The 16,243-nt window shown below is 38.6% G+C and overlaps 1 protein-coding gene across 1 annotated transcript; it reads right to left on the bottom strand.

Annotated features, from left to right (window-relative positions):
* Nucleotides 1-238: 238 nt before the first annotated feature.
* TLR4 (toll like receptor 4) lies at nt 239-11,654 on the bottom strand. Its single transcript, XM_036748225.1, has 3 exons — nt 11,459-11,654; nt 6,483-6,649; nt 239-2,736 (listed from the first exon to the last, which is right to left on the bottom strand). The coding sequence occupies exons 1-3, from the start codon at nt 11,543-11,545 to the stop codon at nt 498-500; spliced, it is 2,493 nt and encodes an 830-aa protein (XP_036604120.1). The 5' UTR covers nt 11,546-11,654; the 3' UTR covers nt 239-497.
* Between the last annotated feature and the right edge of the window lie 4,589 nt (nt 11,655-16,243).

The raw sequence follows: 16,243 nt of genomic DNA, 5'->3' as shown, positions 1-16,243 counted from the left end.
TTGTGTGGCACAATGGATAGAGTGCTGGTCCTGGAGCTAGGGAGACCTGAGTTTAAATTTGACCTGAAATACTTACTAGCTATGTGACCCTGGACAAGTCACTTAACCCTGTTTTCCTCAGTTTCCTCATCTGTAAAATGAGCTAGAGAAGGAAATGGTGAGTCACTCCAGTATCTTTGCCAAGAAAACCCTAAAAAACCATCACAAAGAGTCAAACATGACTGAAAAGTGACTGAACAACAACAACAAAGCTTCAATCTCAATGTTAAACATCTCAGATTGTTTGGAATATTTGTATTTAAAATAGAAAATTGTTATGTTTTTTTTTTTAATCTGCAAGATGGAAGGATTGAACTACATAGTGTCCATTGTCCCTATGAGACTCAGTGTCACATTGAATTATAATAATGGGGGGCAAGATATAGATAACGATTATGGGAAAAGAGAATGGGTGATACTCCTTTCTTTTCCTTTCAGCACTAAGTGGGTGACTCTGGCTACCTGGTCTCCTGTTCATCTGCTTCTTTGTGACCCTTTGTTCTACCATCTAGCAATGCTTTTCTCAGCCGTCTCCAAAACACATGTCTACCCAGACCAGTGTCCTCCCATTCCAGGTAGGTGTTTCGGCGTAGCAACCGATAGAGTTCCACCTGTTGTCGTAGCAATGACTTCTCCACTTTCTGTAGCATGATGAAGATGATACCCCCCTGGCTGCTCAGAAACTGCCATGTCTGGGCAATTTCATACTCAAACTTACACCAGCGGCTCTGGATAAAGTGCTTGGAGATCACAACAATGACCTTCCGACTCTTATGGAAACCTTCCTGGATAATGTTGGCAGCAATAGCCACCCCAGGGATAAAGTCTCGGTAGTGGAGGCAGAGTTGGAATGAGGGCACACCCTCTTCAAGGTTCTTCACCAATTCCTTCCTCACCCAATCCTCATCTTGACTGGAATAGATGACAAAGGCATCATAAGTAATTTCCCCTCCACTAATTTTTTTACAGCCAGCAAGCAGCATCAGGTGGAAATAGAACTTATAGACCATGGCCAGTACCAAAAGTACCACCATTATGCCCAAAACAGACATAGCAATGATGGTCTTTTTCATCCGACAGGTTAAATCATCAAATGATAGCACAGAGACATCTTTCATATGAGAAGGGGTCTGGCAAGTCATTGGCTTAGATTTCTTCAAGAGCTGTATATGCTCTCTGACCCACTGAAAGAACATTTGATTGGCACAGACACAATCAAAGGGGTTTCCAGAAAGATCAATAGAAACCAGGGTCCCTGACAGTTCCTGTAGATTCTGCCCATCTACTGCTGTAATGCTGTTGGAACTGCAGTTCAGGACCTGGAGGTTTGAAAGAGGCACATAAATGAGTGGATCAAAAGTCTGGAGGTTGTTATGGCTAATATCCAACACCTGGAGTTGACGGAGGGACTCCATTGCTCCTTGGAGTACTTCTAAGTGACAGTAGGAAATATTGAGTGAGACAAGCTGACTCAAGTTCTTGAAGATGTCATGTAAGATATTGTCCTGAAAAGAGTTACCAGCCATTTTCAGATGTCTGAGATTGCTCAAACCTGTGAAAATGTGTTTAGATTTGACATGAGTGTTTGTGTAAGAAATATCCAGGTACTGGAGATTTGCGAGTGAGAAAAAGGCAGGGTAATCATCCTGACCTTTCAGTTGGCAATGTTGAAGGTCCAGAGATTCTAGGCTCTCAAGACCCATGAAGTTCTTAGACAAATGGATATTGGCATTATAACTCAGGTTCAAATATTTCAGCTTGGGTGTATCAAATGTCTTATCAGAACAACAGGACAAAAGATTCAGAGCATTTTGGCTGAGGTCCAGAAGCTCCAGACTGGGAAGTTCCAAATCAGACAAAGTGGTGAGATCTTTGTGACGAGTAAACCGGAGTTCTTTAAGGGAGGGGAAAGAGGTAGGTGACAAGTTAGGCAATCTATCAAAGTTGCAGTCAGTGAAGGTCAAAGAGAACAGATTAGGAAATATTGGTAGGTTAGGAAGCTCCTCTAGGGGAGCTGCAACTAGATATAAAACAGAAACATTGACTAAACATTTGAAAAATCCATTATCTGAAGGGAAGTCAGAGGGGGCAACCATCCAAAATTCATCAATGTTCACCTCACACAACCCATCTAGGATGCTGCTCTCAAAGCTGTCCATTTGGATTTCATTTTTGTAGTTTCCAAGCACCAGCTTATCAACTTGTAAGCCAGTCATTCCCTTAAGACAAGCATGCATGATTGCTGAGCTGTGGAAACTTCCTCTCAGATTTAGTCCAGATAAGTGAATCCCCTTCAAGACACCTGGATGGATATATTGAATAGGATTCTGGGAAAGGTCTAGGGTGAGCTTGGAATTCAGTTTTATAGGCTCTAAATCTCCATCAGAAATATTTTTTATCTGATTGAGGTGAAAGTCCAGATGCTGCAGGGAGTTGAAGCTGGCAAAATAACTGGGTAACTGGAGAAAACTGATGTTATTATGTCCCAGATATAGTTCTTGCAGGGTCATGAGATGTCCAATGGGGAAGTCCTCCAGAGATACAAGATTTGTGTCTACAACAACCAGCTTCTGTAATCTTGGCAGGCCAGAGAAGGCTCTGAGACCCAGACTCTGGATTGGGTTTCCCGTCAGGATCAAAGTGGAGAGATTATATAGGCCCTGATAAGCGTCATCTTCAATCTTTTGAATATCACATCTGCAAAGAAGAGGGGTATAGAGATACTGTTTGCATTGAGGAAAATTCCAGGACAGAATCCTACCAACCCAGATGCCCATACAGATGTGAAACAACAGGTGAATGTGCCCCAGCAGAGAGATCAAACAGGCAGATATCACTGGCATGGCATTATTAAATCAGATGCATGAGCAGACACAGTATTATCACACTGGCAGTACAGACAAACACACAATTATCACGCCAGGCATACGGAGACAGAAAACTCAGTAGAAAAAAAATCACTTGAGGTCTGAACAGAATTCAGTGTTGTGGTACTGGAAACTGGGAATGGCTGACGGCTGATGATTTTGGTCAGGAAACAGAGATAGATGAGAACCTTTTTGTCCCATAGACACACAGCAGTGAATAAGACTGTGTGTGATTTCCATGAAAATACAGGTCTAGAATTCAAAACAAAACAACTTGTCTATTCAACCTTCCCATTCACGAATTAGGCAGACAATAATATTGGCAAACTGGGCAAGTTGGGTGAATCGAGCAACAAATACTTACTTGCCATTGGAGAGAGGCAAGACTTTGCAACTGAAAGTGAAATTGAATTAGGAATCAAGAGGCCTGACCTTGAATTTTTCCAACTTTGTTACGAACTTTCCTGGAGTGACTTTGAGAAAAATTACTTCACTTTGTTTTGTTCTAAATGTCTTACTCCATACAATGAGAAATTTTAGATGATCCTCAAAGCCATTCCTAAAGACATTCAAATTCTAAGGTCCTTTCGAGCCCTGTCATTCTAAGTTTTAAGGTCTCTTTTTTAGCTTTGATATTCAAGGTTCTAAGTTACCTTCTACTAGATGGCAGCTCAGTGGTGCAGTGGATAGGGCATTGGATCTGGAGCCAGGAAGACCTGAGTTCAAAAATATGCTTATGATGCTTAATAGATGTGTGACCCAGGTGAATTACTTAATCTCTGTCTAATTCAATTCCTTCATCTGTAAAATGAGGATGATGGTAGCACCTACTTTCTCAGGTTATTTTGATGATTAAAATGATAATATTTCTAAGGAGCTTCACAAAGCTTAAAGTGCTAACTATCATTACTGCTAATACCAGTATTCTGAATTCTAATGTACCTTCAATTCCGACACCTTTTGATTTAAAGTCTCCCCTCTCAAAGAGCCTATAACTAGTCTATGGCCAGATTCTCATCAATATTTAAAGCCTCTAACCTAACAAAATGAAGCTATCCTCCAAGCTTAAGGAAACAAATAAACACACTCTTTAGACTGACTCATAGTACACCAAAACTCAGAACTGTTAAGGGAGTTTCCTATATGTGGTAAATGAATAGCACAGTAAATAGACCTAGTTAATGACAGGTTAATGACACAGTTAATAGACACTATTAATGATTAATGTCATTCTGTGAGAAAGACTCAATGCCAAAAAGTCACACAAATTTCCACTGCTAAGGATCTAGGACCAGTGCTATCTCTTCTGTCATTTGATACTTAAGGCATCCATTGACTAAAATCAGGAAAGCAGTAGCATCCCCTATGTAAAAGGTAAGGAAGCTAATTGAGGGATGAAGGAGTTAAGGTATGAAGCTAGTTATGCAGAAATAGCTATCCCCCACTTAGGCTATAGGACAAGCTTCTCTGCACCATATACTCTTCATTGCCATAAATATCCTTCAATTAAGTTCATGAGAGAACACTATCTACCATTAGGTGAGTACATTCATTTGCCTAGCCAAAGTCTGTAAGAACACAACTCCCAGATGGGAAAACTGCCCTACAGAAACTCTTTAAGACTCCTTATAACCCCTCATCTTTTTAGTTTGAATCAGAAAAATTATACAACTGGGGAATATAGGTTCATGAAATCACTTAGACTGAAGTCTTCCCCAGGTGAATTTCCTACCTTCCAGAGAAACCTAAAAGAACCTTCGCGATTCTTTCTTCACAAACTTTCTCCCCTTCCTTATTTCCCAGTCTCACCATCACTCTCACGACTTTAGGTTCCCAACCAGTCATACTCAAACCATTGCAGTTATAACTTCTAGATTAATTCCTTTCCCTCTCTCCAAGCTTTCCATCCCCTTATCCAGCTTACACAAATTAACAAAATCACTTTAGCTAAAACATGCCTCTAATTACTGTGTTCTGAACCTATAGTGCCTCCCTATTGCTTACAGAATAAAAATACAACTTCTTTAGATTGATTTTCAATGCACTTCCCAATCAGTCTCAAAATTATAAAATGGCAGAGCAGTAGAAATATTAGACTGAGAGCCCGGGGAAACTTGGTTTGCATTCTGTCTCTACCACCACTTTCTGGGTTAAACTTTGGCAAACGACTATACTTCTGTGGCCCTCATTTCCCTTCTGCGTAAAATGAAGCAACTGTTAAATCATCTCTAAAGAATCAGGAAACTTGGATGCAAATTTGGCTGTAATATTTACTGATTCTATTGACAAGGCATTTAATCTCTCTTGGCATGTTTCCTTATCTGTAAAATCAAGGTAATAATACTGAATGGTTCATTATGTGAAGAACACTTTATAAACCCTAAAGGTCTGTAGGAATGCAAACTATCTTTATCTTCTACTGCTCCCTTACACAAACTCTTCACTCAAGTCCAACTGAGATTCATTGAACTTGCCGTGTAGCTTCTCATCTCACTCTATTCTCATCACCTAGAAGAATTCCCTCTTCTTCTCTTGGAATCCTGGATCATACATTTACTAGCTATATGACCTTGGACAAGTCATTTAATCTCTTAATTCATTTCTTCCTCTGCAAGAAAAAGGATATTTCTACTATTTGCCTCCCAGGGAGTGATATCAAGAGATGACTTTTCAAACTTTGAAGCAATATATGAAGATGAAAATAATATCATCATAATCACAGTATTAACATAATTAATTATTAACAATTATCTTTACTGTAAAATTATGTCCATCCTTCAATGCCCAGTTCAACAGAAAGTGATATCTCCCTGCTCACACTATTATTTGCATATTATTTTTATTATACTTATTTTTCTGCATATTTCATCATGAAATGTCCTGAGAGAAAGGAATTTCATTCAGCTTTCTGTCCCTCACAGATCCTGAGGCAGAAAAAATATGTAGGCTTTTAGCTGGGAGGAATTCGAGAACTATCCAGTCCAATTCACTAATTTTGCAGATGAAGAAACTAAGATCAAGAGGCTAAATGACTTGTTCATGATTATGTGAAGAGTAAGCAGCAAAGTCAAGATTTAAATCTCTTTTTTAACTCTGTAGCTCTTTCTACCATACTATAGTTGCCCCTATTATTACAGAAAGAGAGAGAGAGGAGAAGAAGAAGAAGAAGAAGAAGAAGAAGAAGAAGAAGAAGAAGAAGAAGAAGAAGAAGAAGAAGAAGAAGAAGAAGAAGAAGAAGAAGAAGAAGAGGAGGAGGAGGAGGAGGAGGAGGAAGAAGAAGAAGAAGAAAAACAACAACAACAACAACGAGAACAAGAACAAGAAGGAGGAGGAGGAGGAGTTGGAGGAGGAAGAGAAGGAGGAGGAGGAGGAAGGGAGGGAGGGAGAGAGGAAGGGAGGGAGGAAGGAAGAAAAGAAGGAAGGAAAGGAGGAAAGTAGGAAGGAAGGGAGGAAGGGAGGGAGGGAAGAAGTGAGGAAGAGAATGAACCTTAATCAATTAATAAGTTATCATTAGGATTCAGGAGTCTCACTTCAAAGAATGGTCTCTAGAAGTGATAAGAAATAAGCATTCATTACCTGGACAAGTCAAGGATTCTCAGTCCAGTGATCCTGGAAAAACTTCGTGGAGCCAAAGACCTCAGTGGGTTGAAGCTCAGGTCCAAGTTCTGAGTGGATGAAGGTACATCCATTGGGACTTCAGAGAAATTTCTGTCCATGCACTGGTATTCAATACTTGGAATAACCTGTATCATTCACAGATAAATCACTGGTGCTTATTATATGGAACAATCATGTTTATCCTGACCACTAGGGTTAGGTGGGAAGTATTAAATTGAATATTCATCAACTCATCTCGATATTTGTAACTAGCTTATGATTGTTTTCATTTCAGGATTTAAATGGAACGTTTAAAATTTTACTTCATTTTTCTAAATGAACATTTTAAAGCACTTTCTTCTTAATATCTTTAGGTGATGGGTGGTGCAGAAGTTATTTCCCTCACTTTACCAATGGGAAAACTGAAGTACCCAGAGACCAAATGATATGCTCAATGTCATACACTTCATAAGAAGCAGTACCTGCTTTCGAACCTTCATCTTCTCTCATCAAATTTAGTGTCCTTTCTACTAAACCACGGTATCTCTTAAAAAGCCTGAGAAGTTTAAAATGGCAAAAACTCTTCTCCTAGAGTTCCCATCTAGTACTTTTATTAAGTACTTTTTAAATATACTCCACCTGTCAAGCATAAGGCTGTAAGCGAAGAGACATGAATCCTGTTCTTGGCTCTCCAGCAGAGAAGCTCTGTGACCTGAGACAAACTACTTCATATTTTGGGGCCTCACTTTTTTGTTTGTTAATGGAAGTAGTAATACTTGGAATAAATGCCTCAAAATGTTATTTTAAATCATCACATCAATGTGATGATGTTTTTATTGGTGGTATTATTACTACTAATATTAATATTTATGTTAGATGCCTACTGTTTTATTTTATGATCTAAGTTCTATAAATGGAATTCTACGATGGCATAGAGATCACAGTCTTTGACCTTTATTTTGATCATTATCCTGGTAAAATGGAAGGAGTCTTGGACTAGGTTGGGCTTTATCTAGTTTCAGACCTGACACTATTAACTCACTATGTGACCCTTGGGCAAGACATTCTCTAGGCATCAATTTTCTTCTCTCTTAAATCGAATGGGAATCAATTAGATGATACCTAAGATCTGTTTTTCATTTCTCAAGTTCATGGTACTAAGATTCTGCACAACCACAACATTCTATGATTTGATGTCTAACATAATACTTTCTATTGTAGCATCCAACTCCAATATTCAATGTTCTATGATTCTAGTAAGCTCTGAAATTATGTAATCTCTCTCCTTATTGCCTAATTTTCCAGAAATGCATTGTCCCATTGTTCCATAATCTACTGCCTTCAGAACCATTTTTGCCATTTGTGTGCAACTAATTAAATGGTTTCCTTGACCACAACTTCAATTTTCTTTCATTTCTGAGTGTGTACTATATATTCCTTTGCTTCTTGCTCCATTACAATCTGAAATATTTCCTCCACTGTAGCACAATGTTTCCTTCTCCTTTGGTCCAGATCAACTGGACTTTTCAAAAGGAAGAGAAATGAAATAGTGGAAATAGCACCAGATTCTAAAAACAAAGGATTTGGATCTGAGCCCTTATGCTTCCACTTACTAACTACATGAAACTTCAGTTCTGAGACTCAGTGTCCAAAATATAAAATGAAGGTAATAATATTCCCTGTATAACAGCAACATTACCTACTTTTCATGGTTGATAGGAGGATCATATGAAATATTCCATGCAAATAAATCATAAAGAGGTGTAGCAATGTTCTTTATTATTATCTCTTTTGTTGTTATTATTAAAAGGCAATAATACCTCCCAGGTACTAGGCAACAGGGTTGGAGAAACCAATTGCTTATTTTCCTTTCTTAGAAAATCAGAGAGGGGTCTTCAGAGAAACTGGAGGGGCTTTGGAAGAAGGGCAGAATAGTGGAAAGAGTTGTACCTTTGGAGGATAAAATCTGAGTTCAAATCCTAGTTTTCTACTTTCTACCGCTACGAGTGTATGAAAGTCAGTTTTCTTCTCTAAACCTGTTTCTTCCATTGTAAAATGAAGAAAGTGGGACTAGGTTATTTTCAAAGGTTATTTCAGCTATAAATCCTATAAATTACTGTGCTTTTGTTTTTTTCTTTCCAACCCTTAAGCTATGGTGCCTAGCAAGAACAAAACTAGTGAAAGTAGCAGTGGCATTCAGTGGACACAGTCGGATGACCCAAGTTTGAATCCCAAGTCAGTTTATTACCCAGATTTGGGGAAAGTTCCTTCTGCTCTCTGAGTCTATTTCAGCATCTGTAAAATGGGGATAATAATACTTACCCCAGCTGTATCCTACCTTACATTACTTATAACTTCCCTGGATAGTTGTTGGATATGCATAAAGCATTGTAAAGCATTCAGTAAATGCATTCAGTGAATATAGGCTTTTTTATCAACTTGCATTGATATCCAGTAAATGTTACTAACATTTTGCCATAAAATATGTGATTTTTCTTATAATATATAATGATTTTTTGAGAACAAAGGACTTATTGTAGTTTTATTTCTCCTACCACCAACATTGTTTCCATGTGAACCTATATCTACTTTTATAGGCTATGTCAATAGGAGCATTGGACTAAAATCACAGATTTTGCTTTTAAGAATTTTTCAAAAGCATATTCATTAAACAGCCCAAAGAATACCTGTATCCCAAAGGGGTCAGTTAGGACATATGGGGAAAGAGTAGACCTTTAGCAGACACTGAGGGATATTACATTGATAACCTTTTACTTTTTGACCCTAGTAATATAATCAGAGTAATTTCTAGGGAACAAACAAACCCCAGAAATTAAATATGTGATCAGCATATGAATTTGTTGTTTATTAAGAAACAGAACAATCAATTCTATGAGCCCTGTTCTGGTCTGGCAAAATTATTCCTTCATATAGAGTTTTGTCTAAACAGATTTCCTAACACTTTGGGAGGCAAGATAGTGAAAGTCTAGTAATATCATTCCCACTTGTCTTTCTTGGCCCTGATGTTCATAAAAGAAAAAAATCCATGGCCAGATGCACATACGCACAAAATGTTTATCTGCTCTAATCATTTGCTATGTCCCTGGTGTTCTTGGCTCCCAGGTTCCAGTGTGATGCCCTCAGCTGGAGTCTAAAGCTGGAATCTACTCCTTCCTGGGGAGGAATCACCATGGTGATAGCCTTGAAAAAGGCCAGAAAAAATCCCCAGAATGCCAGACACTGGCTTTTATGATATCTTTTTCCTGTGTCCCTCCTGTTTTCTTACCTTCTTCTCGTAGAAACCCAAATGACCCACCACAGGGAGAAAGTCCAAATGTTCCATGGGCTTCCATACTAGCTTTCACTCAGAAATGACAGGAACTTGAATGCTCCAAGCAGAAGTTTCAATTAATCTTCTTGTCTGAAACTTGGCTGCCAGCATTTTTTTTTTTTGCGGGGGGAGGAGGAGGAGAATTTCAGCAGGAAGAATTCAGCATCTGAGCAACATCTTTTTCTCCTCTTTTTAATTTACCATCCCCCTTTTCTTCTCTAAAACTCTGTGAAGTTTGAGAAGCTCGTTATCCTTCCTATGATGACCATTCTGTAAAGTAATCTATAATAAAAGGCTACCAGCCCAAATAGTTTCTAAGATCTCTTCCACTTCTAACCCTCTATTATCTGAGCTATATTCCAACTCCAACACTATATTCAAAGATCCCTCCCCCTAGATCTCACAATGAGGGCTCTAACATTCTGTTTCTTAAGGCCTTTTCCGGTTTTGACATGAAAGGTCTCTAAGCCCAGCACCAGGACATAGCACCACCCCTTGAAGGAAGAATGTAGTCTTGGCATATGATTCCAAAACAACCTGTTAAGCTAGCAGACAGAAAATAAAAGTTAACATGAGTCATAAAGCAAATTATTTTCTCAAACCAGCTCGTAGGTATTTTATTTACAACAAAATGATCATTGCGTCTACTGAAATATCTTATGTTTAAACTGGTTGGTTTATGTGTGAGGACACAGCTAGAGACAGTGGAATAATTACAGGTTTGAGTCTGGGCTTTACTTCATACAGTCTATCTAGTCGAGCAGCGAGGGCTGTGAAAGGACCTCTTAGTATCGATAACAAAATATATTTATGTTAAGCTTGTGAAAAAGACAGCTGAGATAGGTGTTGTTGTTTGTCTTTCATTCTCGAAGAAGACCATGACTTCAGGAAGATGATGCCATGACTAGCAAGTGAGTTGGATTTAAGTGAGGGAGGGCTGTGCAAGGTCACCAGCCTCACTTTATCCTCGGGAGCCATCTGGGTCCAGTAACAATATGTAAATCAGGACTGGAGATGCCCCCCACACTGGGACAGGTGGTCCTAGTTTAAAAGAGCAAACCCCTAGGAGAAAAATAAAATCCAACAGAACTCTGGAGATGTAACGCTTTCCTCCGATTCTTAGAATTTCTACTGAGATTACTGTGGAGCTAAAGGTCCATCAATCAGACAAAGCCTAGGTTGTTGCCTTTTAGCACCCTGTGCAAATCTAGATTCAGGCTGCCACCCCATCGACAAGGGTTAAGGTATTCTTTCTGCTTCTTTATTGAGATTTATATTTATATTGTGAAGTTCCTAGGTTTGTTTTTTGTAAAGTAAACTAGATCAAAGTTCATAGAGCCTTGGGGCATTATCTATAGAAGGAAGCTTAGAGCATAGAATGTTAAAATTTAAAAGGACCTTAAAGATCATTTAGTCCAACTCCTTCATCTTATAGTTGAAGAAACTGTGACTTAGAGAAAGTTCTTACCCAGTGTCAAACACCTGCTTGGTGCCCACGCTGGAAAGTTTTAAACAGTTTTTCAAAAAAAAGTTGTTTTTTTTTTTTCCCAAGATGAAACAATAGAGAAGCCCCGAGAGAGGGGGCAGGGTGACACATAATAGTACAGAATTTTCTAACACCTACCTCTAGGCAGGAATGACAACTCCCAGGGTCCACACAGGAAAAGAAGGTTGTGGCTGTAATCAGAGCCACAGCCATCCAAGGGACCATCCTGGCATTTTCTGGGTGCAGAGACAGCAGTACGAACACATGGCAGCGTGAATCCTCCTGGGCAGGTCCCACTCTTAAAACACAGAACTTTCTTCCCCAGACTGCGTGCCCCACCACAGTGAGTATGCAAACTGGAGCAGGGTAAGGAGTAGAGAGGAAGTGAGAGTCACCACATTAGCATTTTGGGACCTTGTTTCTCAAGTATTTGTCTTCTTCGGGAGGGAGAGGAAGTTAGAAGCAGATTAAAAAAAAAAACCTGTTCGTATGCCAGTGTTTGAGAGAGCTTCAAGAGGAAGCTGGCTGTCATCCCAGGAAATTATCTGATATCCTCTTGTCTTGATGAACTTGGGAAAAGTCCTGGTCAACAACAGAGCATTCCTGGGAACCGCTGGCTATTGTGAGCCCGGTTTTCTAGTTCATGCTTGTTGCCTTTCAGTTATTCAGCCAATTGTGTCCAAATTCATGTAACCCCTTGGACTTTGTCCATGGGGTTTTCTTGGAAAAAATACTAAACTGGTTTGCCATTTCCTTCTCCGGTGCATCCCTATTTTACAGATGAGGAACTGAAGAAATAGGGGATAAGTGACTGGCCTAATGTCATAGAGCTAGTAAATATGTGAGACTTGATTTGAACTCAGATCTTCCTGACTCCAGGCCCAGTGCTCAATCTACTCTGCCTGTACTGTACTATAGCTACCCCAGTTCATAATTACTAGTGATATAATGATGATAATGATGGTTGACAATAATAGTATTTGATTTACCTCTCAATCATTCAAGAACTATTCAGCCCTCTGATCAATTATATATAATCTGGTGTCCCCATTCCTCTGCCTAACATGAAACCATTTATAGGCAACTTATCCTAAGGGACAGAGGAATGGGAATAAACAGTTCTATCTCTTCTGGAAGTTATTCACAGGGAGGGAAACTTAGGTTTTCTCATCATTAAAATGAGAGGAGCCTTGACTAAATGAACTCTGAACTCCTTTTTATTTCTAACATCCTATTCTATACTCTCTCTGTTAATATCCCACATATCCTAAAATTCCTGTAAGTTTTAACATTTTATGTCTTAAGCTTCCTTCTGACTCTACCTTTCTATGTTCTCGTATTTTATGCCTTTAGATTCCTTCCAGCTCTAATGTTCTATATCTAAACATGCTGTGTTCTAAGGAAAGCAAGAAAAGAAGGTCAGGACTGAAATCCAAGTCATGGCTTTCAGCTTTAACATCTAGTGCTTTTTATCCTAATCAATAACCACTAGTTTGTAAGCTTCTGTAGGGAAAGAGGCAATCAATTCAAACTTATAGAATGAATAAATGAATGAAAGAATGAAGAGAAGTGACATTTTCAGCTTTTCAGCAAAAACAGAAACAAGACAAACAAAGAAAGCAAACCTGAACGAGTACTTAAACCTTGCCAAGCCCAAGACAGAAATGAGACAGAGTGAACAGGATGGAGGGCACCCTACCATGAAATCACATTGAAGTGGTTACAAACCAACAGAACATTTAGTGATCAGGGTTAAGCCCTTTTAAATCATCAGCAAGAACAAACAGCGTCAAATGACTAATGTCCAAAGACCCTCCTGCATTTCATTTCAGCAATCAAAATTATAATCCATGCCTCTCCATGACATTTAGACACTGGATGAAGAAAAAACCCTCTTACACACAAAAATATAGTTTAAACAGTGGATGGCTATTTAATACTAGAGATAACATATCAAGGTTCAAGCTATCATAAAAAATCATCATCTCTGATGTATTGCTGAGTTTTCACCCAGTTAATTGGATCAGCCTCATCTCACAAATGCTGCTCTCTTTCAGGTCCATGGAGAAATCTGGTTTAAAATTGCCACTCAGTGCTATTAGGGGCCTTAACATCTCAATTAACTAGTCAGCACACGGACAAGAAGAAAATGCAATGCAAAGGTGATTTGAATGTTCTGAGAGAGAGGGGAATCATCTCCCCCACTGCACAGAAGCGCACACTTTTCAATTTATGTGAAGGTCACTTTGAGGTTATATCAGAACCAAGTTCAAAGACCCTGGAATAATTACTAACAGTAATGTAGCAATACTTATCCAGTGCCTTTATCCTAGGAGTGCAAAAGGCCTTACCAACTCACATTCTTAAATTCCCAAGGGCACTGGGAGGTTTCTAGATCTCTGTTTCTGGCATGCTGAATAATTATCCCCTACAGGCTGAGTCATAGAGCACTTTAGTCACTGAAGAACTGAAATTGTAGATTACCCAAGGGGCAATGGACAGGCACGTATTGGGCATGAGTAGGCTTAAACATAATGCAAACAAAAAATTACTAAGGAAAAGTGATGTTACCAGATATAACTAAAGTAATTTATGACATTTAAAAAGATGATGTAATAGTCACATAACAAAAATAAGAGACCATGGGCAGTTTTAATGCTCTATTTATAGCCACAGAATTCTAAAAGAACTCGAGGAAAGCTCCCAGATGGACCTCCTGTGATGAAATTAGGAGAAAATATGGGCAAAATACAACATAACAGCCTAGTTAGTCCCTAAAGGATATTGAAACCATTCTCGAGACATGATTCCTTAAGAGTCTGAAGACATGGACTCCTGACATCCTTTCCTGAGTACCAAGCAGTCATGAGAAGCTTCAGGTGTTCTTTCTGATGCTTGGAAGAACACAGTAGGCAAATAAGGCAAGGAAGCTTCATTCAGATGAATCAACTAAATATTGTGAGCAGGGATGGTTGTCTCTTAATTTGTTTCACTGGATAGAATATCCACATTGATAAAATCACAGATCCATTCAGTGACATATGTTTGACACTTTGGCACATCTTCCTTCTAACATCTCAGGTGTAGGTTATAGGCTTATTTGTGACTTTATGCTCATCTTATTCATGAATCTTAAATGTGCATATACCTTATTTGCCTAAATGGTGTTAGTCTAACATAGTATAGAACAAGGGTTCTTAACCATAAACAAGGCAATGAACTTGTTCTTAAAACTATACCTTAATAAAACTATTTTAATAGAATTCCATATTTTAATATAACTGTTTAATACAGCAACTATATTTTAATATAATCTATTTCCTTTGTAATACTATGGATTTTATATTAATGCATTTTAAAACATTATTCTAAGAAGTCTATGACAGAAAGAAAATAGTTAAGAATGCTTGTTATGAAGCAAAATGTATGAACTTTAAGTCAAGATAAGAATTGTAATTCTGATTACCCATGAGTAAGTCATTTTCCATTTCTAAGCCTTAGCTTCTTCACCTATCTTTTAGATCTGTTGTGAGGAAAGCACTTTATAATCCACATGAACATATATATTTGTATTCTTTTATATTGGTTTTATCATGTTCATTTCCCTTGAGGGTAGGTGCCATGTCTTTGTATCCTCCCCAGGAACTGAGACTAAGTTGAATAACTAGTAGGAGCTCAATAAATATTTGTAGAAGGAATAAATGGAATTCTTAGGAGATGGGCATTGGGAGAAAGACTGGACTAGTATGGAGAATCAATCGATTGCTCAGAGGATTTGGAGCTAGAAGAGACTTGAGAGATCATATATTATAGTCTCCTTGGTTTACACATTACAATACTAAGGCCCATAAGGGTGATGTGATTTGCCCAAAGTCACACAGATGCTAAATACAAGAGCTGGGATTTGGACCTAGGTGTTCTGACTCCAAAACCTTTCCTCTCTGATGCTACAGCATGCTACTTGTTCACGACATCACAGACGACAGTAGCTCTGTGACCTGGGGTGAGCTATTTTCCCTCCAGCCTCAGTCTGCTCATCTGTAAAAATGAATGTGTTAATTGGTCAGAGCTATTCATTTTAGAAGATTCCCGTAATTTGACAATCGTCTCTCACGGGCATTATATTGGAAAGATACACAGATATAGAATTTGGCCAGCCACAGAGATGTCCTTAAAAAGTAGTAGCTACTTTTCATAATCCACTAGCCCCAATAGGTACCAAACCATGGAAAAGAAATGTTCAGCACCAGATATTTTCTCGTCACAAATTAGGAGATCTGTTAGAGCTGAGGGACCCACCCCTTTGTATGTGGCATATGTTGATGTCTCTGTGCATTTGTGTGTGCGTGTTTCTGTGACCGTCTTAAGAAGACTCTCTAGGCAAAGGATCATATGAAATGCATTCTTGAATTGAGACCATGGTGGTAGTTGTCACATAGAATGTTTTCTCTACCCTAGGGTGTAGTACTAGACATATTTTCAAGTCTGGTTGATACATACAGGCTAGGGGAGACTGCCATGGCTCCTGATCTGGACTTACTTTTTCCAATTAATAAGCATTAATTTTCTTTCTCCTGACTCCCTCACACTGAAGAAAAGGAGGTGGGGAAGAAAGGAAAAGAAAAAAGAGAAAACCATTGTAATTTTCATGGTCAAGCAAAACAAATAACTATATTGATCATGTCAAAAAATGTAGGTGTCAATCTGAATCTTGAACTCGTTCCTTCTTGGTCAGGAGGTGCATAGCGTATTTTATCTTAGGGTCTCTGGAATTCTCTGGATTGCTCATTTAATTAATTGGAATTCTTAAGTCTTTCAAAATAATTCGTCTTTGCAATGTGACTGTTGTAGCATACTTCTTCCTCCTGTTTCGAGTCACTTCACTTTACATTACTTTGTACAAGTCTTCCTGGGTTTCTCTAA

The sequence above is a fragment of the Trichosurus vulpecula genome, chromosome 3 (genome assembly GCF_011100635.1).
Source record: "Trichosurus vulpecula isolate mTriVul1 chromosome 3, mTriVul1.pri, whole genome shotgun sequence".
NCBI lineage: Eukaryota > Metazoa > Chordata > Mammalia > Diprotodontia > Phalangeridae > Trichosurus > Trichosurus vulpecula.
The sequence above is the reverse complement of the archived record's forward strand: the minus strand, read 5'-3'. Positions and strand labels throughout refer to the sequence as shown.